General features: G+C 58.1%; 1 protein-coding gene across 1 annotated transcript; it reads right to left on the reverse strand.

Moving 5' to 3' along the window:
* Window positions 1-83: 83 nt before the first annotated feature.
* Window positions 84-20187, reverse strand: LOC144678267 (telomerase protein component 1-like; the record flags this gene model as incomplete). The annotated part of the gene is made up of 8 exons (XM_078538114.1): window positions 84-201; window positions 3759-3872; window positions 8533-8657; window positions 9869-9989; window positions 12833-13009; window positions 15855-16007; window positions 16339-16407; window positions 20060-20187. Coding segments are annotated over 8 exons (1005 nt in total), but the record flags the coding sequence as incomplete, so codon positions are not given.
* Window positions 20188-21403: the final 1216 nt, after the last annotated feature.

Consider the following 21403-nt stretch of genomic DNA (forward strand, 5'->3'; position numbering starts at 1 on the left):
GAGAGGGTTAATCCCCTCCGATAGGAACAGGCTGCCCGGTGTAGACCACACCAGTGGTGGGTGGAATATGGGTGCTCACTAACCTGACAGTATTGGCTCACGATGGCCTTCCATAGGCTGTTGAGGACACTGATCCCAAACTCCTCCAATCCCTGCAGGTACGGTTTCCCATAGACTTCCCTTCCCCACTCACTCCGATAGCTGCAATCAAAACACCGGTCACTGTTAGAGACTATTAATAAAATGATGTGTTGAGTCAGCTGATCACAGATGGTGGAAAAGCGGGGGCATTAATGTGGGCATTGGGGGAGAGAGATAGTGGGGAGACGGGGAGAGAAGGGGGGGGCCGGGGAGAGAAGGGGGGGGTGCCGGGGAGAGAAGGGGGGGGTGCCGGGGAGAGAAGGGGGGGCCGGGGAGAGAAGGGGGGGGCCGGGGAGAGAAGGGGGGGGGCCGGGGAGAGAAGGGGGGGCCGGGGAGAGAAGGGGGGGGCCGGGGAGAGAAGGCGGGGGGCCGGGGAGAGAAGGGGGGGCCGGGGAGAGAAGGGGGGGGCCGGGGAGAGAAGGGGGGGGCCGGGGAGAGAAGGGGGGGGCCGGGAGAGAAGGGGGGGCCGGGGAGAGAAGGGGGGGCCGGGGAGAGAAGGGGGGGCCGGGGAGGGGGGGCCGGGGAGAAGGGGGGGCCGGGGAGAAAGGGGGGGCCGGGAGAGAAGGGGGGGGCCGGGGAGAGAAGGGGGGGCCGGGGAGAGAAGGGGGGGGCCGGGGAGAGAAGGGGGGGGCCGGGGAGAGAAGGGGGGGCGGGAGAGAAGGGGGGGGCCGGGGAGAGAGGGGGGGGCCGGGGAGAGAAGGGGGGGCCGGGGAGAGAAGGGGGGGGCCGGGGAGAGAAGGGGGGGCCGGGGAGAGAAGGGGGGGGCGGGGAGAGAAGGGGCCGGGGAGAGAAGGGGGGGGCCGGGGAGAGAGGGGGGGGCCGGGGAGAGAAGGGGGGGGCCGGGGAGAGAAGGGGGGGCCGGGGAGAGAAGGGGGGGGCCGGGGAGAGAAGGGGGGGGCGGGGAGAGAAGGGGGGAGGAGAGGGGGAGCGAGTGGGGGAGCGGGGGAGAGAGGGGAGGAGGATGGTGAGGAGAGAGGGAGGGAGTGGGGGAGAGAGAGGGGGTGAGGGAGAGAGGGGGGAGTGGGGGAGCGAGGAGGGAGTGGGGGAGCGAGGGAGGGAGTGGGGGAGCGAGGTAGGGAGGGGGGGAGCGAGGGAGGGAGTGGGGGAGCGAGGGAGGGAGTGGGGAGCGAGGGAGTGAGGGAGCGAGGGAGGGAGTGAGGGAGCGAGGGAGGGAGTGGGGGAGCGAGGGCGGGAGTGGGGGAGAGAGGGGGGAGTGGGGAGAGCGGGGGGAGTGGGAGAGAGGGAGGGCGAGGGGAGCGAGGGAGGGAGTGGGGGAGCGAGGGAGGGAGTGGGGGAGCGAGGGAGGGAGTGGGGGAGCGAGGGAGGGAGTGGGGGAGCGAGGGAGGGAGTGGGGGAGCGAGGGAGGGAGTGGGGGAGCGAGGGAGGGAGTGGGGGAGCGAGCGAGGGAGTGGGGGAGCGAAGTAGGGAGTGAGGGAGCGAGGGAGGGAGTGAGGGAGCGAGGGAGGGAGTGGGGGAGCGAGGCGGGAGTGGGGGAGAGAGGGGGGGAGTGGGGAGAGAGGGGAGGGTGGGGAGAGAGGGGGAGGGTGGGGGAGAGAGGGGGAGGGTGGGGGAGAGAGGGGGAGGGTGGGGGAGAGAGGGGGAGGGTGGGGGAGAGAGGGGGAGCGGTGGGGGAGAGGGGGGAGGGTGGGGGGAGAGAGGGGGCGGGTGGGGGAGAGAGGGGGCGGGTGGGGGAGAGAGGGGGCGGGTGGGGGAGAGAGGGGGGGGAGTGGGGGAGAGAGTGGGGAGTGGCGGGGGAATGGGGGAGAGAGGGGGCGGGTGGGGGAGAGAGGGGGGGAGTGGGGGAGAGAGGGGGGAGTGGGGGGGGGAATGGGGGAGAGAGGGCGAGCACAGGTTAGCAAGAATGGAGAGCAGAAGGGGGCAGAGGCTGAGACGTCTCGGAGCGGCTTCACCGGCCCTGATGTATGATTGTTCCGTGTGGCTGTTGGTGACGTCCTGGAGAAACCCAGGGTCAGTCCGGACACCGCCGGGTCCCACTGGCAGCAGTGGGGCAATAATTAGGTCATGGGGTTTTTTTTTTTGGGATATCACCGAAAAGAGGGAGAAGTGGCCGAGGTTTCTCGTCTTGTTCCCATCAGGACAAACACAAGAGTGCAAAATTTCAAAGAGTCACAAAGATTTACACGACAGGGGGAAGGGGCGCCGACGCTGGGTTGGCGGGGGGGGTAGGTGGTTGATCTACGGAGGAAGGAACGGAGCGAACCGGGAGCTTCCCAAATTCCCAGGCAATCGGATTTCCTTGTTTTTTTCCTCTCGGTCGCCGGGGAGAAATGCGCTTCCCGCCCTGGGTCCATCCGCAGAGGCCCTCGACTCGAACACCCCGGCAGAGAGGCAGACCCTGCGGGGAGATCACGGAGTGGGGAGGGAGGGGAGGGAACAGGTGAGGGATTCGAACACCCAAACCCTGTGGGGTCGGGGGGGGCGGAGTTGCGGCCCAGGGTGCAGAGGGGCCGGGAGAGGCCAAGGGATTGGGGGTGGGAGGTGGGGAGGTGAGTGGAGGGAGGGAGAGGCAGAGGAGGGGCGGAGAGAGGGAGGGAGGGGCGGAGAGAGGGAGGGAGGGGCGGAGAGAGGGAGGGGAGGGGCGGAGAGAGGGAGGGAGGGGCGGAAAGAGGGAGGGAGGGAGGGACGGGGGAAGGGAGGGACGGGGAAGGGAGGGACGGGGAAGGGAGGGAGGGAGGGGCGGGGGGAGAGAGGGAGGGAGAGGCGGGGCGAGGGAGGGATTGAGGGGCGGGGGGAGGGACGGGGAGAGGGGGCCGGGGAAGGGAGCCGGGGGTGGGGGCCGGGGGGAGGAGGCCGGGGGAGGGGGCCGGGGCCGATTGGGGGCCGGGGCCGATTGGGGGCCGGGGCCGATTGGGGGCCGGGGCCGATTGGGGGCAGGCTGAGCTGGCTCCTGTGAATGGTAGTCTAACTAGCTTCCGTATACCTGCACCCCATTAAGCAGAATCACAGAATCACACGGTGCAGAAGAGGCCCTTCGGCCCATCGAGTCTGCACTGACACGTGAGAAACACCTGACCTACCTACCTACCTAATCCCATTTACCAGCACTCGGCCCATAGCCTTGAATGTTATGACCTGCCAAGTGCTCATCCAGGTACTTTTTAAAGGATGTGAGGCAAACCCGCCTCCACCACCCTCCCAGGCAGCGCATTCCAGACCCTCACCACCCTCTGGGTAAAAACGTTTTCCTCACATCCCCCCTAAACCTCCTGCCCCTCACATTGAACTTATGCCCCCTCGTGACTGACCCTTCAACTAAGGGGAACAGCTGCTCCCTATCCACCCTGTCCATTCCCCTCATAATCTTGTACACCTCGATCAGGTCGCCCCTCAGTCTTCTCTGCTCCAACGAAAACAACCCAAGTCTATCCAACCCTCTCTTCATGTCACAACGTTCAAGGCCATGAGCCAAGCGCTCATCCATTTTTTGTTAATCTTTCTCTAGATTTGGTGGTTTTGAGGTTCAGGGTTTGCGCTGAACCTCTGTGCACAAAACGCTAACTTGTCAACGCTTTGAGGGATTGGTCAACCCCCCCTGTCCTGATGAGACTGCCCTCTGAGCTGGGTAATCTCGGAGGCCAAGGCTGCCAGGTGCGTACTTCTCCAGCGCCAGCAACCCAGCTTCTTTCACATGGCTCTTCAGTTCGGATACCCTCGCCCGCGCGTGTTCCGACTCCGCAGCGAACTCCGGCACCCACTCCTCCGGCAGTGACCTGGCCAAACAGAAACGGGGTGCGTCAGGAACGGAGGCCACAGGCGCCGCTGCTTCAAAACACAGTTAATGATATAACTCTCATCCCCAGCCCCATCCTCAAATGAGCTGAGCCCTTCCCGTTCACTCCCACTGTACACAATCCCAATGGACCCAAACCCCTTCCCATTCACTCCCACTGTACACAATCCCAATGGACCCAAACCCCTTCCCATTCACTCCCACTGTACACAATCCCAATGGACCCAAACCCCTTCCCATTCACTCCCACTGCACACAATCCCAATGGACCCAAACACCTTCCCGTTCACTCCCACTGTCCACAATCCCAATGGACACAAACCCCTTCCCGTTCACTCCCACTGTACACAATCCCAATGGACACAAACCCCTTCCCGTTCACTCCCACTGTACACAATCCCAATGGGCCCAAACCCCTTCCCGTTCACTCCCGCTGTACACAATCCCAATGGACCCAAACCCCTTCCCGTTCACTCCCACTGTACACAATCCCAATGGACCCAAACCCCTTCCCATCCACTCCCACTGTACACAATCCCAATGGGCCCAAACCCCTTCCCATCCACTCCCATAGTACACAATCCCAATGCACCCAAACCCCTTCCCATTCACTCCCATTGTCCACAATCCCAATGCACCCAAACCCCTTCCCATCCACTCCCACTGTACACAATTCCAATGCACCCAAACCCCTTCCCATTCACTCCTGCTGTATGTAATCCTAATTAGGACCTGATCCTGGTGAATGTAACCAGTTCCCATTCAGTCCTCCTGCAGGGAAGCCGGGGCGGGGGGAGGGTTTTAAGCGGGTACTGTACTCGGGTCGTAACGCAATGCGCTGCACCACACTGGATGTCAGCTTCCATCCTGCATCATGGTGACATGTTGTCATGAAGCTATTAGTGTGTGTAATATTTTGAAAAATATTTTTCTTTTAAAATGGAGGTTTAGTCTGTGGGTGTGTCTTAATTGGATTAAAGCCAGCTAGTCTGGGTGCTGCGATGTGTACTAGTTTTGTTGTGTCAGAGAGATAGCGTGCATTTGCATTATATGAATAGAGCATTGAAGAAGTCGGGTGGAAACAGACACCGACCTAGCAGCAGCTGCCAAGCAATATATTTATATTCCTAATAAAGGTAGTTATATGAAAGGGGTTTTATTGTTAGAGAGGTTTAGTTCAGAGGTTGTTGGTACAATGAGAATTAACATTCAATGGGAAGCGGTAGATATAACTTCAGCAGTTTTGTGTGTTGTGTGTGTGCAGGGCAGAGGCAATGTGAGGTCACAGCAGCTGTAAGCCTCCAACCGGCTCCACAGGAACCAAAGTGAAAAGAACCTCATTTTGAATTCGTTAGGTGAAAATGCTTTGCCTGATGTTTGGTTAAGTCTACGGGTTGCTGTTGCCTTAATGGAGATTAGTTTGGGAATTTGTTAAAAGTTATGATGGTAGTAATCTGTAGCCATGCGTATATATATTTTAACCTGTGTAAATTAATAAAACGTTTCATTTAGTTTCATGTAAAACCTCGAGAACTGGTGGTCTGATTCCTGAATTTAGAGCTGCATCTCAAACATAACACTTAAATTTATAGGGTTATGACTGTGGTTTAAAGTTTCCCTCTGGGATTTTTAAGTAACTCCGCTTGACTAACTGCATCGGTCATGACACGTGCCCTGTCTGATCCTGACTGACCGTGCGAATCTCGCCACCGAGGAAAGGTCGAAGGGTGGCCCTTGCCCCCGCGAGTCAGGGGGAACAAACCCTTTGCCTTGGAACTGGTGGTTACTCTGCTCCTCATGTGACGCTGGGTCAGGAATTCTGGGAAGGCGGCCCGGTCACAATAAGGGAACGTTCCAAGTCGGGCAGGCAGCGGCGTAGTGGTCATGTCGCTGGGCCATTAAAAACCCCATCTGGTTCACTCATTGTCCCCTTCAGGGAAGGGGATCTGCCGTCCTTACCCGGTCTGGCCTACATGTGACTCCAGGCCCACAGCAACGTGGGTGACTCCTAACGGCCCGTCTGAATTAGACGGCAAGCCACTCAGTTCAAGGGCAGCTGGGGGTGGGCAACGAAGGCCAACCTTGCCAGCGACGCCCGCAGCCCGCAAAAGGGTAAAGGTCAGGGATGGTGTGGGTGAGAGACACCTGGTCTTCTGCCCACCCCACCCCAGCCAAGCCCAGCCCAGCCAGTGGAAACCTTCACCGCCTCTGCTCTGGGGGCTGGATTTGACCCCAAGGTCCCCCACGGGGTGAAAGGTCAGCGTCACCCGGCCCCCCCCCCACCACCCAGTCTCCCAACTGTCCCCAATCTCTCAGATTCGGCTCCCGCCATTCGCACCTCTTCTACACCCACCTTCTGTCCCTTCGCTTTGTCCCGTTACCACCTCCTCCCGTCTCGCGCCATCCCCTCCATTTTGTCGCTTAACCGGCCCTGCCTCCCACCCGATCGCGCGCCGGCGGAAGTCACAGGGTTTGTTACAGCACGGAGGGGAGGCCATTCGGCCCCATCGTGTCCGCCTCGGCTCCTCACCCACCCCCCGCGCCGTCCTGCACGTTCTCCCTCTTCAGGTAAGGATCCTGAATCCCCTCTTGAAGGCCTCGATCGAACCTGCCTCTCCCGCGGCTCTCACCTTCCGGCTCGCTCGCTGCGTGAAGACGTTTCCCCCTCAGGTCGGCGTGGGTCCTTTTTACCGGCGGCCTTCAATCCGTGCACAGCCCCCCCACCCCCACTCCCCACCCACCCCCGGCTTTGCTCCCGATCCTTCCGCCGACGGGATCGGTTTCTCCCCCCACCTGCTCGGGTCCAGGCCCCTCATGCTTTTGAACGCCTCCAGTGAGTCCCCCTCTCGGCCTTCTCTCCTCCGGGAGAAACAGGCCCGGGCCCTTCTCCACTCCACCCGCGTCACCGAAGTTCCTCGTTCTGGTGGCCCGCCTCGCGAATCTTCTCCGCACGCCCCCCACTCCCCCCCGCCTCCATCCCCCGAGGACCTCAACAGCTTTTCACCCAGGACCGAAGGCGCTGCTCCAGCTGAGGCCGACACCCAGCGTTTTATACAAGTTCGCTGTGACCTCCTCACCTTTGCACTCGACGACCGCCAACCCCACCACCGACCTTTCCTTCTGTTCGTCCACCGCCTTCCCTCGTCCCCAGGCCAACTTAAAAGCAGACACGTTTTTGCCGGCTTCTGACAAGAGTCAGCGACCCAAAACGTACGAACATAGCAGGAGGAGGCCGCTCGGCCCCTCCAGCCCGCTCCGCACCCCCCACCCCCGGGCCTGCTCCGCCCCCTCCGGGCCTGCTCCGCCTCCCCCAGCCTGCTCCGCCCCCCCCAGCCTGCTCCGCCCCCCCCAGCCTGCTCCGCCCCCCTCCAGCCTGCTCCGCCCCCTCCAGCCTGCTCCGCCCCCTCCAGCCTGCTCCGCCCCCTCCAGCCTGCTCCGCCCCCTCCAGCCTGCTCCGCCCCCTCCAGCCTGCTCCGCCCCCTCCAGCCTGCTCCGCCCCCTCCAGCCTGCTCCGCCCCCTCCAGCCTGCTCCGCCCCCTCCAGCCTGCTCCGCCCCCTCCAGCCTGCTCCGCCCCCTCCAGCCTGCTCCGCCCCCTCCAGCCTGCTCCGCCCCCTCCAGCCTGCTCCGCCCCCTCCAGCCTGCTCCGCCCCCTCCAGCCTGCTCCGCCCCCTCCAGCCTGCTCCGCCCCCTCCAGCCTGCTCCGCCCCCTCCAGCCTGCTCCGCCCCCTCCAGCCTGCTCCGCCCCCTCCAGCCTGCTCCGCCCCCTCCAGCCTGCTCCGCCCCCTCCAGCCTGCTCCGCCCCCTCTGAGCCTGCTCCACCCCCCCCAGCCTGCTGCGCCCCACGCAGCCTGCCCCGCCCCCCGAGCCTGCTCCGCCCCCCCGAGCCGGCTCCATCGGTCGATAAGATGGCGGCCGGTCCAATTGTCACCTCGACCCCAAAGTCCTGGCGACCCCCCGATAACCTTTCACCCCACCCCATCTTATCGAGAATCTATTCACCTCCGCCTTAAAAATATTCCAAGACTCCACTCCCACCGCCTTTCGAGGAAGAGAGTTTCCAAAGATTCGCCGCCCTCAGAGAAAAAGTTTCTCTTCATCTCCGTCCTAAGTGGGCGACCCCCTTATTTTTTCAAACAGTGACCCCCCCTCCCCACTGCCTCTCGTTCTAGATTCTCCCACAAGAGGAAAGGTCCTCTCCACATCCGCCCTGTCAAGACCCCCTCAGGATCTTATAGGTTTCGATCAAGAGGCGTCTTACTCTTGTAAAACTCCAGCGGATACAAGCCCGGCCTGTCCAACCTTCCCTCAGAAGACAACCCGACCCCATTCCTGGGATTGGTCTGGTCAACCTTCTGACGTCCACTCTGCATCTCCCAAGGCCTGACCGGCTGAGCATTTCCAGCCTTTTACCTCGGATGGCCAGCATCTGCGGGGGATTTGGGCCTCCTCGACAATTCATCCTCCAGAGAGACAGGTGGCGACATAACTTCTCTTGGCGCATGAGAACAGAACACCGTCAACCTGGCCCACGACCCCTCCGGCTAAACTGTGCTCACCGACCACAAGCGGCTGACCTGTAATTGAAGGAAGAGAAGCTCTTCGATTCCCACCCCCCACCCACCCCGGCGCCCTCTCCTACCTCAGTACAGCAGAATCCCGGGTGTAGAAGAAAGACATTCGACTGGAGGAGTCACCCCCGCTCAGTCGCAAAAACTGCATCATTTCCAACTCGGTGATGGAGCGGTGTTTCGGATAGGACTTGACCTGGGGGATGAGGTGAGAGGCGGTCGCCAGAGTCAGAAGAGGCATTCCAGAGCTGCTGGTCCCCTGGAACCCGCTCGTACTGAACTGTCCCCATCAAACACCCCCAGGACAGGTACAGCACGGGGTGAGATACAGAGTAAAGCTCCCTCTACACCGTCCCCATTAAACACTCCCAGGACGGGTACAGCACGGGAATAAGTGTCACGCATGTCCCAGTGGTATCATTCTGGCCTTTACAGAGCGTGTAATCCTGTCTTGTCTCCTGAAATGCATCACTGTGGGAGCGCCGCACTGTTGCAGATAAACTGAATTCCAATCAGATGAAAAACCGAGGCCCGTCCAGCCCCTCTCGGGTGAAATGTAGAAGATTGAAGCTCAAATCCCAAAGAAGAGCAGGGGATACGGTCCTGGGGTGGGGATCAGGATTTATCCCCCAACCTCCACAGCTGCAGGTTACCCAGTCCGTCTTCCCGTGCTGTACGCAAAATGGTTGCCCCATTTCCTGCCTTACAACAGGGGCTCCGCCTGAAAGCAAGGACTTCAATGGCTGGAGGGGACCTCACAAAACCATGAACGAGACTGTCGCGGGGAGACGGTGGTGAAGAGGTCATGTCGCTGGGCCGGTAATCCAGAGGCCCCAGGTCAATGCTCTGGGAGAGAGTGGGCAGAGACCCGGGTTCAAATCCCACCCATGGTAGCCGGTGGAATTTAAATTCAATTCATAAAATCTGGAATGACGAAGCCAGTTTCAGTCACAGGAACAGTGACAATCGTCATCGATGGTCGTAAAAAAAAAAACCCCATCTGGTTCACTCATGCTCCCCCTTTAGGGGAAGGGGAAATCTGTCTTCCTTACCCGGTCTGGCCTACGTATGATGCCAGACCCACCGCCCCCCACCAACACAACCCCCACCACCCCCAAAGAGCGATGTGGTTGACTCTTAACTTCCTCTGAAATGGCCCAGAAAGCCACTCAGCTCAAGGGGCAATTACGAATGGGCAACAAAGATTCCTGGCCAGCGATGCCCACATCTCACAGAAGAATAAATATTTGAGAAATAGTCCTTCCTTCCTTTAAAACTATAGCAGTGACACAGGAACTAACTGGAACATGGTGTTGGATCCCAGGTCGAAATCATGCTGATTCGAATCCCGAGACCACAGCAACTGGAGGACCGCGGAGGGGGTGACTGGACAGCAAGTTTCCTTACCCACTCAAACTGAGGAACATTAGGTAGCCAGTATTCCGGGAGTAGCTGTCCGTATCTCTCCCCCAGGATTCCCACAAAGAGCTGACAGCGGCAAACCTCGGACAGGCAGAGATCCAACTGCCTGTGAGAAGAGAGGAGGCGAGCGTCAGCACAGTGGCAGAGAGGGAGAGAGGAGGCGAGGGTCAGTACAGGGGCAGGGAGGGAGAGAGGAGGCGAGGGTCAGTACAGGGGAGGGAGGGAGAGAGGAGGCGAGGGTCAGTACAGGGGGAGGGAGAGAGGAGGCGAGGGTCAGTACAGGGGGAGGGAGGGAGGGAGAGAGGAGGCGAGGGTCAGTACAGGGGAGGGAGGGAGAGAGGAGGCGAGGGTCAGTACAGGGGCAGAGAGGGAGAGAGGAGGCGAGGGTCAGTACAGGGGGAGGGAGGGAGAGAGGAGGCGAGGGTCAGTACAGGGGGAGGGAGGGAGAGAGGAGGCGAGGGTCAGTACAGGGGGAGGGAGGGAGAGAGGAGGCGAGGGTCAGTACAGGGGGTGGAGGGAGAGAGGAGGCGAGGGTCAGTACAGGGGATGGAGGGAGAGAGCAGGCGAGGGTCAGTACAGGGGGAGGGAGGGAGAGAGGAGGTGAGGGTCAGTACAGGGGGAGGGAGAGAGGAGGCGAGAGTCAGGACATGGGGAGGGAGGGAGAGAGGAAGCGAGGGTCAGTACAGGGGAGGGTGGGAGAGAGGAGGCGAGGGTCAGTACAGGGGGAGGGAGAGAGGAGGCGAGGGTCAGTACACGGGGAGGGAGAGAGAGAGGAGGCGAGGGTCAGTACACAGGGAGGGAGGGAGGGAGAGAGGAGGCGAGGGTCAGTACAGGGGCAGAGAGGGAGAGAGGAGGCGAGGGTCAGTACAGGGGAGGGAGAGAGGAGGCGAGGGTCAGTAGAGGGGGAGGGAGGGAGAGAGGAGGTGAGGCTCAGTACAGGGGGAGGGAGGGAGAGAGGAGGCGAGGGTCAGTACAGGGGGAGGGAGGGAGAGAGGAGGCGAGGGTCAGTACAGGGGGAGGGAGGGAGAGAGGAGGCGAGGGTCAGTACAGGGGAGGGAGAGAGGAGGCGAGGGTCAGTACAGGGGGAGGGAGAGAGGAGGCGAGGGTCAGTACAGGGGAGGGAGGGAGAGAGGAGGCGAGGCTCAGTACAGGGGGAGGGAGGGAGAGAGGAGGCGAGGGTCAGTACAGGGGCAGAGAGGGAGGGAGAGAGGAGGCGAAGTCAGTACAGGGTAGGGAGGGAGAGAGGAGGCGAAGGTCAGTACAGGGGCAGAGAGGGAGGGAGAGAGGAGGCGAGGGTCAGTACAGGGGGAGGGAAGGAGAGAGGAGGCAAGGGTCAGTACAGGGGAGGGAGGGAGAGAGGAGGCGAGGGTCAGGACAGGGGGAGGGAGGGAGAGAGGAGGCGAGGGTCAGGACAGGGGGAGAGAGGGAGAGAGGAGGCGAGGGTCAGTACAGGGGGAGGGAGGGAGAGAGGAGGCGAGGGTCAGTACAGGGGGAGGGAGGGAGAGAGGAGGCGAGGGTCAGTACAGGGGGAGGGAGGGAGAGAGGAGGCGAGGGTCAGTACAGGGGGTGGAGGGAGAGAGGAGGCGAGGGTCAGTACAGGGGATGGAGGGAGAGAGCAGGCGAGGGTCAGTACAGGGGGAGGGAGGGAGAGAGGAGGTGAGGGTCAGTACAGGGGGAGGGAGAGAGGAGGCGAGAGTCAGGACATGGGGAGGGAGGGAGAGAGGAAGCGAGGGTCAGTACAGGGGAGGGTGGGAGAGAGGAGGCGAGGGTCAGTACAGGGGGAGGGAGAGAGGAGGCGAGGGTCAGTACACGGGGAGGGAGAGAGAGAGGAGGCGAGGGTCAGTACACGGGGAGGGAGGGAGGGAGAGAGGAGGCGAGGGTCAGTACAGGGGCAGAGAGGGAGAGAGGAGGCGAGGGTCAGGACAGGGGGAGGGAGAGAGGAGGCGAGGGTCAGGACAGGGGGAGGGAGGGAGAGAGGAGGCGAGGGTCAGTACAGTGGAGGGAGGGAGAGAGGAGGCGATGGTCAGTACAGGGGGAGGGAGGGAGAGAGGAGGCGAGGGTCAGTACAGGGGGAGGGAGGGAGAGAGGAGGCGAGGGTCAGTACAGGGGGAGGGAGGGAGAGAGGAGGCGAGGGTCAGTACAGGGGAGGGAGAGGGAGGGAGAGAGGAGGCGAGGGTCAGGACAGGGGGAGGGAGGGAGACAGAGAGAGAGAGAGAGCGAATCAGTACAGAGAGCGAGGGAGAATATCAGGACAGAGAGAAATAATGCGCGAGCGAGCATCTGGGAGAGATATGTAAAGAGAGAGAAAATCAAGACAGAGTGACGGAGAGATAGAGAGAATCAGAACAGCGAGGGAAGGAGAGAATCTGGACAGAGAGCGAGAAAGAATGAATCAGAATGGAGAGATAGAGAGAGAGAATTAGAAGGGAGAGAGAAAGAGAGAGAGATAATCAGGATGGAGAGAGGGAATCCGGTTGGAGAGAGCGAGAGAAAGAAAGAAAAATAGAAAGAAAGAGAGAGAGAAATAAAGAGAGAGAGAGAAAGAGAGAGAGAGAAAGAGAGAGAAAGAGAGAGAGAGAGAGATGGGGTGAGAGAAAGAGCGAGAGCGAGAAAGAGAGAGATAGAAGGAAAGAAAGAGAGAACGCGAGCAAGAAAGAAAGAGAGAGAGAGAGAGAAAGAGAGAGAGGGAGAGGGAGTAAGAGAGAGGGAGAGGGAGTAAGAGAGAGGGGGAGAGAGAAAGAGAGAGAGAGAGAAAGACAGAGAGAGAGAACGCGAGCAAGAAAGAAAGAGAGAGAGAGCGCAAGAGAGAATGAATATCAGGACAGGGAGACCGAGAGAAAGACAACGGAAATCAGAACTGAGAGAGAGGTGAAGAGATAGAGAGAATCAAGGTGGAGATAGAGAGAACGAGAGACAATCAGGACGGAGGGCAAGGGGATCAGCACCAACCTGTTGCCACGGGATGCCTCCTCAGTTATCCCCCAGCGTAGGTCCACCTCCTGGACTCGGACAAAATGGCGGGCAGCTCTGGCCCGGAGCTCGGGGAAGACCGAGCGGACGAGGAGGTCGCGCTCCGCGTGCATATCCCGGAACGTCGAGGATACGAAGACTCGCACGGTCCGCCACCTGCGGGAGAGACGGGAGAGACGTCAGGGAAAGGGCAGACAGGCAGGCAGGACCAGGCGGAACAGACTGGGAAAGAGACACATGAACCCGCACACTCTCTCTGCACCGCCTGACCCTGGATGGAGATCGGGAGCAGCAACGTTGGCTGATTATTCAGCGCCTCCCCAAAATTAAGATGACACGAAGACAAATTGTAGCCTCAACCATCCCAACCCCAGCCCCAACATCCAACTCACCCATCGGGATCACCTGATTCAGCAGAGAGAGAGAGAGAGAGAGGGAGAGAAAGAGAGAGAGCGAGAGTGAAAGAGATAGAGAGAGAGAGATAGAGAGAGAGCGAGAGAGAGAAAGAGAGAGAGCGAGAGTGAAAGAGAGAGAGCAAGGCAGAAAGAAAGAGAGAAAGAGAGAGGGGGAGGCAGAGTGAGTGAGAGAGAAAGAAAGAGACAGAGAGAGAGATTGAGAGATAAGAGACAAAGATGCAGAGAGAAATATTGAGTGAGGGAGAAATTAAGCACGAGTGAGTGGCAGGGACAGGGCAAGTGACGGAGCGGCACAGAGACAGGAGGGCGGGCCAGGGGGGCGGGCCAGGGGGGCGGGCCAGGGGACGAGGCGGCAAGTGAGGGGGGCGGGCGAGGGGACGAGGCGGCAAGTGAGGGGGGCGGGCAAAGTATAGAGTAAGAGAGGGTAAAATAGAGAGCGAAACAGGGAGCGAGCGCCAGGGCGGAGCAGGGAGCGAGCGCCAGGGCGGAGCAGGGAGCGAGCGCCAGGGCGGAGCAGGGAGCGAGCGCCAGGGCGGAGCAGGGAGCGAGCGCCAGGGCGGAGCAGGGAGCGAGCGCCAGGGCGGAGCAGGGAGCGAGCGCCAGGGCGGAGCAGGGAGCGAGCGCCAGGGCGGAGCAGGGAGCGAGCGCCAGGGCGGAGCAGGGAGCGAGCGCCAGGGCGGAGCAGGGAGCGAGCGCCAGGGCGGAGCAGGGAGCGAGCGCCAGGGCGGAGCAGGGAGCGAGCGCCAGGGCGGAGCAGGGAGCGAGCGTCAGGGCGGAGCAGGGAGCGAGCGTCAGGGCGGAGCAGGGAGCGAGCGTCAGGGCGGAGCAGGGAGCGAGCGCCAGGGCGGAACAGGGAGCGAGCGCCAGGGCGGAACAGGGAGCGAGCGCCAGGGCGGAACAGGGAGCGAGCGCCAGGGCGGAACAGGGAGCGAGCGCCAGGGCGGAACAGGGAGCGAGCGCCAGGGCGGAACAGGGAGCGAGCGCCAGGGCGGAACAGGGAGCGAGCGCCAGGGCGGAACAGGGAGCGAGCGCCAGGGCGGAACAGGGAGCGAGCGCCAGGGCGGAACAGGGAGCGAGCGCCAGGGCGGAACAGGGAGCGAGCGCCAGAGCGGAACAGGGAGCAAGAGAGAGAGCAAAATAGGGAGTGCGAAATAGGGAGCGAGCGCTAGAGCGAAATAGGGAGCGAGCGCGAAAGCAAAATAGGGAGCGAGAGAGAGCGAAATAGGGAGCGAGAGAGAGCGAAATAGGGAGCGAGAGAGAGCGAAATAGGGAGCGAGAGAGAGCGAAATAGGGAGCGAGAGAGAGAGCGAAATAGGGAGCGAGAGAGAGAGCGAAATAGGGAGCGAGAGAGAGCGAAATAAAGAGCGAGAGAGAGAGAGCGAAATAGGGAGCGAGAGAGAGCGAAATAGGGAGCGAGAGAGAGCGAAATAGGGAGCGAGAGAGAGCGAAATAAAGAGCGAGAGAGAGCGAAATAAAGAGCGAGAGAGAGAGAGCGAAATAGGGAGCGAGAGAGAGAGCGAAATAAAGAGCGAGAGAGAGAGCGAAATAAAGAGCGAGAGAGAGAGCGCGAAATAAAGAGCGAGAGAAAGCGAAATAAAGAGCGAGAGAGAGAGAGCGAAATAAAGAGCGAGAGAGAGAGCGCGAAATAAAGAGCGAGAGGGAGAAAGCGAAATAAAGAGCGAGAGAGAGAGAGCGAAATAAAGAGCGAGAGAGAGAGAGCGAAATAAAGAGCGAGAGGGAGAAAGCGAAATAAAGAGCGAGAGAGAGAGCGAAATAAAGAGCAAGAGAGAGAGCACGAAATAAAGAGCGAGAGAGAGAGAGCGAAATAAAGAGCGAGAGAGAGAGAGCGAAATAAAGAGCGAGAGAGAGCACGAAATAAAGAGCGAGAGAGAGAGAGCGAAATAAAGAGCGAGAGAGAGCACGAAATAAAGAGCGAGAGAGAGAGAGCACAAAATAAAGAGCGAGAGAGAGAGCACGAAATAAAGAGCGAGAGAGAGAGAGCGAAATAAAGAGCGAGAGAGAGAGCACAAAATAAAGAGCGAGAGAGAGAGAGCACGAAATAAAGAGCGAGAGAGAGAGAGCACGAAATAAAGAGCGAGAGAGAGAGAGCGAAATAAAGAGCGAGAGAGAGAAAGCGAAATAAAGAGCGAGAGAGAGAGAGCACGAAATAAAGAGCGAGAGAGAGAAAGCGAAATAAAGAGCGAGAGAGAGAGAAAGCGAAATAAAGAGCGAGAGAGAGAGCGAAATAGGGAGCGAGAGAGAGAGAGCGAAATAAAGAGCGAGAGAGAGAAAGCGAAATAAAGAGCGAGAGAGAGAAAGCGAAATAAAGAGCGAGAGAGAGAGAGCACGAAATAAAGAGCGAGAGAGAGAAAGCGAAATAAAGAGCGAGAGAGAGAGAAAGCGAAATAAAGAGCGAGAGAGAGAGAAAGCGAAATAAAGAGCGAGAGAGAGAGCGAAATAGGGAGCGAGAGAGAGAGAGCGAAATAGCGGTGTGGGGTGGACAAGAATTCCTGGGCTCTTCCTGTTCAGTGTGCAGGACTCTGCATCAGGCATTCCAGGCCAATAAGTAGTGAGGGAAGCAGTACCTGAGTTTTGGAGTCCGAAGCAGAGGGCCCAAGGCCAGTGGCTCCACAACCTTCCGTCTCCGACCACCCTCCTGGGACCTCGGCAGGTGGAAGAACTCATCGATTCTCTCCACGTGCTCCAGGAGGCGAGAGTTCCCTCGTTCACACACAAATCTGCAGCGAATAGACAGCACGTCAGGCGGCCAAAATATACATAGGACACAAAGAAACCCACCCTGCAAACAGTCACAGACAGACACACTGCGGGGATTAGATACAGAGTAAAGCTCCCTCTGCACTGTCCCCATCAAACACTCCCAGGACAGGTACAGTATGGGGTTAGATACAGAGTAAAGCTCCCTCTACACTGTCCCCATCAAACACTCCCAGGACAGGTACAGCACGGGGTTAGATACAAAGTCGAGCTCCTTTTACGCTGTCCCATAACAAACTACCAGCTGATAAAGCACAACTTGTCTCTCTCTCTCTCTCTCCCTCTGCTCACCGTAAGATCTGGTCGCTGTAACCCCACAGGAAGATATCGTTGTTGAATCCGATGGTGCTGGTTTGGACGCTGTAACATGAAACATGGCTTTTCGTCAGTGAGAATTGGTGGCTTAGTGTTTACATCACTGGACTAGTAATCCAGAGGAGAGGGGGAGGCGGGGAGAGGGGGAGGCAAGGAGAGGGCGAGGCGAGGAGAGGAGGAAGTGGGGAGAGGGGGAAGCGGGGAGAGGAGGAAGTGGGGAGAGGGGGAGGCGGGGAGAGGAGGAAGTGGGGAGAGGGGGAGGCGGGGAGAGTAGGAAGTGGGGAGAGGAGGAGGCATGGAGAAGCGTGGGGTGGGTGGGGAAGAGGAGCTCGGAGGGAGGGATAGGAGGGACTGAATATTGAAGGGTACAGGATATTGAGGAAGGACAGGAAGCGAGGAAAAGGTGGACGGGTGTCTCTGTTAGTTATCGTGAGTGGGTACCGGCCTCCATATGTCATGGCCTAGAACACGAGGGAGGTAGATGTTTATGGAAGGGTGGCCCTATTAGTTAATGATGGTATTTAGCACAGTAGAGAGGGATGACCTACATTCACGAAACCAGGAGGTGGAAACGGTTTGGGTAGAGATGATTAGTGGTAAAGGCAAGAAGTCGCTTGTGGGAGTCGTGTACAGGTCCCCTCATCGTAACCACGTGGTAGGGTTAAGCATAAAGGAAGAAATAAAGGGAGCTTGTCGGAAAGGCACGGCGATAATCATGGGAGGTTTTAATCGACACATAGGCCGGAAAGGTCAGATGGGCAAAGGTAGCCTCGATGAGGAGTTCATAGAGTGTTTTCGGGGCAGTTTCTTAGAACAGCATCTTCTGGAGGCAGCCAGGTAGCAGGCGAAACGAGACCTGGTATTGTGCAACGGGATGGGGTTAATTAATGATCTCATTGTGAAGGTGTTGCTAGGTAGCAGCGACCATAACATGATTGAATTTTCCGTTCAGTTTGTGGTAGAGAGGAGTGGGTCTGAAATTAAGTTTTTAAACGTAGATAAGATCAATTATGAGGGCACGAGAGTTGAGATGGCAAAGTTAGGTTAAGGGATAGGTCCATAGAGATGCAGCGGCTAATATTTAAGGGGATATTTCAGAATAGATGCATTCCAACGAGTCCAAGGGATGGACACACCATCCGTGGTTAACTAGGAAGGTTAAGGATAGTATCAAACTTAAAGAAAAGGATATAATTGTGCAAAGGCAGGTGGCAGGTCAGAAGATTGGACAGAATATAAGGAACAGCAAAGAATGATTAACAAGGAGGGAAAAATTCGAGTACAAGAAAAAACTCGCCAGAAATATAAAAACAGATAGTAAGGGTTCTTATAAATATTTTAAAAAGAAACGAGTTAGGAAAGTGAGCATTGGTCCTATGGAAAGTGAGTTTGGAGAATTGATAATGGAAAACAAGGAGATTAGCAGATGAAATGATCAGGTATTTTGCATCAGTCTTTACTATAGAGGATACAAGTAACATCCCAGAAGCAGCTATAAATCAGGAAATGGAAGGAAGGGAAGAACTCAGGAAATTTAGTCACCGGAGATATAAATGGTACTGAGTAAATTGTTGGAGCTGTGGGCTGGTAAGAGCCCAGGTCCTGAAAGACTTCATCCTAGGGTCTTATAAGAAATGGCTAGTGAGATAGTTGATGCATTGGTTTTAATTTTCCAAAGCTCCCTTGATTTAGGGAAGGTCACATTAGATCGGAAAATAGCAAATGTAACTCCATTATTAAAAAAGGGAGGGAGACAGAAAGCGGGAAACTACCCCGGTCAGTTAGTTTAACATCAGTCATAGGGAATATGGTAGAAGCTATTATTAAAGAAGCTACGGCAGGGCACTTGGATAAGCTCAAGGTCACCAGGCAGAGTCAACATGGTTTTGTGAAAGGGAAATCATGTTTAACCAATGCATAGGAGTTCTTTTAAGGAGTCACATCTCCTGTGGATAAAGGGGAACCAGTGGATGTACTGTGCTTAAATTTCCAGAAGGCATTTGATAAAGTGCCACATCAAAGGTTATTGCAGAAAATAAAAGTTCAGGGTGTAGGGGGTAACATATTGGCATGGATAGAAGATTGGCTGGCTAACAGGAAGCAGAGAGTTGGCATAAATGGGTCTTTTTCTGGTTGGCAAGATGTAACGAGTGGTGTGCCACAGGGATCAGTGCTGGGGCCTCAACTGTTTACAATTTACATAAATGACTTGGATGGGGAGATTGAAGGGATGGTTGCCAAATTTGCACAAAAATAGGTAGGAAAGGAAGTTGTGAAGAGGACATAAGGAGGCTACAAGAAGATATAGATAAGTGAGAGGGCAAAGATCTGGCAAATGGAGTACAATGTGGGAAAATGTGAAATTGCCCATTTTGGCAGGAAGAATAAAAGAGAAGCCTATTATCTAAATGGTGAGAGATTGCAGAGCTCTGAGATGCAGAGGGATCTGGGTGTCCTAGTGCATGAATCGCAAAAGGTTAATATGCAGGTATAGCAAGTAATAAGGAAAGCGAATAGAATCTTATCGTTTATTGTGAGGGGAATTGATTATAAAAGTAGGGAGGTTCTGCTTCAGTTGTGCCGGGCACTGGTGAGACCACATCTGGAGTATTGTGTATAGTATTGGTCTCCTTATTTAAGGAAGGATATAAATGCGTTGGAAGTCATTCAGAGAAGGTTTACCAGATTAATACCAGGAATGGGTGGGTTGTCTTATGAGGGAAGGTTGGATAGGCCGGGCTTGTATCTGCTGGAGTTTGGAAGAATAAGAGACGACTCGATTGAAACCTTTAAGATCCTGAGGGGTCTTGACGGGGCGGATGTGGAGAGGATGTTTCCTCTTGTGGGAGAATCTGGAACTAGGGGTCACATTTAAAAATAAGGGGTCAGCCATTTAAAGGGGGATGGAGAGTAGAGGGGGTTGGAGGGTTGAAGGGGAGGGCAGGGTTGAAGGGGAGGGCAGGGTTGAAAGGGGAGGGCAGGGTTGAAGGGGAGGGCAGGGTTGAAGGGGAGGGCAGGGTTGAAGGGGAGGGCAGGGTTGAAGGGGAGGGCAGGGTTGAAGGGGAGGGCAGGGTTGAAGGGGAGGGCAGGGTTGAAGGGGAGGGCAGGGTTGAAGGGGAGGGCAGGGTTGAAGGGGAGGGCAGGGTTGAAGGGGAGGGCAGGGTTGAAGGGGAGGGCAGGGTTGAAGGGGAGGGCAGGGTTGAAGGGGAGGGCAGGGTTGAAGGGGAGGGCAGGGTTGAAGGGGAGGGCAGGGTTGAAGGGGAGGGCAGGGTTGAAGGGGAGGGGGGTCAGGGTTGAGGAGCAGGGGGTCAGGGTTGAGGAGCAGGGGGTCAGGGTTGAGGAGCAGGGGGTCAGGGTTGAGGAGCAGGGGGTCAGGGTTGAGGAGCAGGGGGTCAGGGTTGAGGAGCAGGGGGTCAGGGTTGAGGAGCAGGGGGTCAGGGTTGAGGAGCAGGGGGTCAGGGTTGAGGAGCAGGGGGTCAGGGTTGAGGAGCAGGGGGTCAGGGTTGAGGAGCAGGGGGTCAGGGTTGAGGAGCAGGGGGTCAGGTTTGAGCAGAGCAGAGTGACCAGCGGCCAAGGTCACGTTAACTAACAGGCCGCCGGCGAGAGCGGTTCCCAGCATCCCCCGGGCCAGGCAGGCCCAAAGCTGTCCCCCGCCCATCCCCCAACCCAACCCAACCCGCCAACAACAGTGACGCACCTCGATAGATGGGCCGACAGGCTCACGTGGACAAACAGCATGTCGAGGTTGACGTGGTAACGGTAGAGCTGGAGGGCCTCTTGGCCCTGGTAGTCATAGCAGTTAGTCAACTGGAGCAAGGCGTCGATCTAGGGACAGGAAACTTGATGAAGGAGCACAGCAAGAGGCAACAGATTCCCAGGCAACAACTCCCAACGAGCCAAGGTCGATATTAAATACCCTCTCCTTTCTTCTCCGCCCCCCCCACCAACCCCACTACAGGGCTGATTGCGTGGGGTTCCACCACCGCAACCACCAATCACTCCCCGCAGGCCCATCGAGTCGCTCTCGGGGCCTTCCCCAGCCTCCGCTCTCGCCCAGGCACCCAAACTCCCAGTCCCACCTCCCAGGGTGCGGCCCACTGTTGGGCCAAGGGGGGTGCTATCGGGCCCCTCTGCCCTCTCCCAGCCAAAGGCGTTCTACCTCAGCTGGAGTGTGGCGTGCAGCTCTGGGCGCCGCGCTCTAGGACGGAGGCAAACGCAATGCGGAGGGTGCAGAAGAGGGTTCGAGGCCCGGTCCCCGGGGGATGAGAAACTTCAGCGATGAGAATAGGCTGGGGAGGCTGGGACTGTTCTTGGGGGTGTGGTGGGGTGGCCGAGTTGTGCTATTTAATGATGGAGTCGATCACCAGTCGCTCCTTGGGCGGTAAACTTCGACTTATATCCAACGTACTCAGCAGCAACGGCACGCACGCGTGCTTTCAGCTCCAACTCTGACTCAGCCCCAACTGCGGAGGTGGCTTCCCCCCCCCCCAGCTTGCTACTCTCCCATTGGTGACCACAGATCGCGTGGCCTTCCCAAACAAGTGCACCACGCACACGACGGGCGGTGTGGCGCAGTGGGATCGTCGGATGGGCCGGTATTCCAGAAGGATCCAGGGTGATGCTGCGGGGCAGGGGGCGGGGCCCGGGTTCGAATCCCCACCTCCCCACACGGTGGGACGGTGAAATTTGAACCCAAATAAAAACCCGGCCGAGGGTGACCACAAAACCCGTGGACGAAATCTGCCGTCCTTCCCTGGTCCGGCCTACACGTGACTCCAGGCCCACGGTTGGCTCTTCAATGACCCTCCGAACAAGGGCAATTAGGGATGGGCAATAAATGCTGGCCCCATGACGCCCGCATCCAATGAATTAAATAAAATAAATAAATAAATAAATGAAACCACAATCACTGCTATGGTTCTCCTCGGAGACAGAGAGAGAGAGAGAGGAGATTCGATAGGGATGTTCAAAGTCGTGAGGGGGGCACTGGGCAGAGTCGATAGGGGAGGGAGGAGCTGGTCCCGGCTTGGAAAAGGTGGCG

The sequence above is a fragment of the Cetorhinus maximus genome, unplaced genomic scaffold, assembly GCF_964194155.1.
Source record: "Cetorhinus maximus unplaced genomic scaffold, sCetMax3.hap1.1 HAP1_SCAFFOLD_3921, whole genome shotgun sequence".
NCBI classification, from domain to species: Eukaryota; Metazoa; Chordata; class Chondrichthyes; order Lamniformes; family Cetorhinidae; genus Cetorhinus; species Cetorhinus maximus.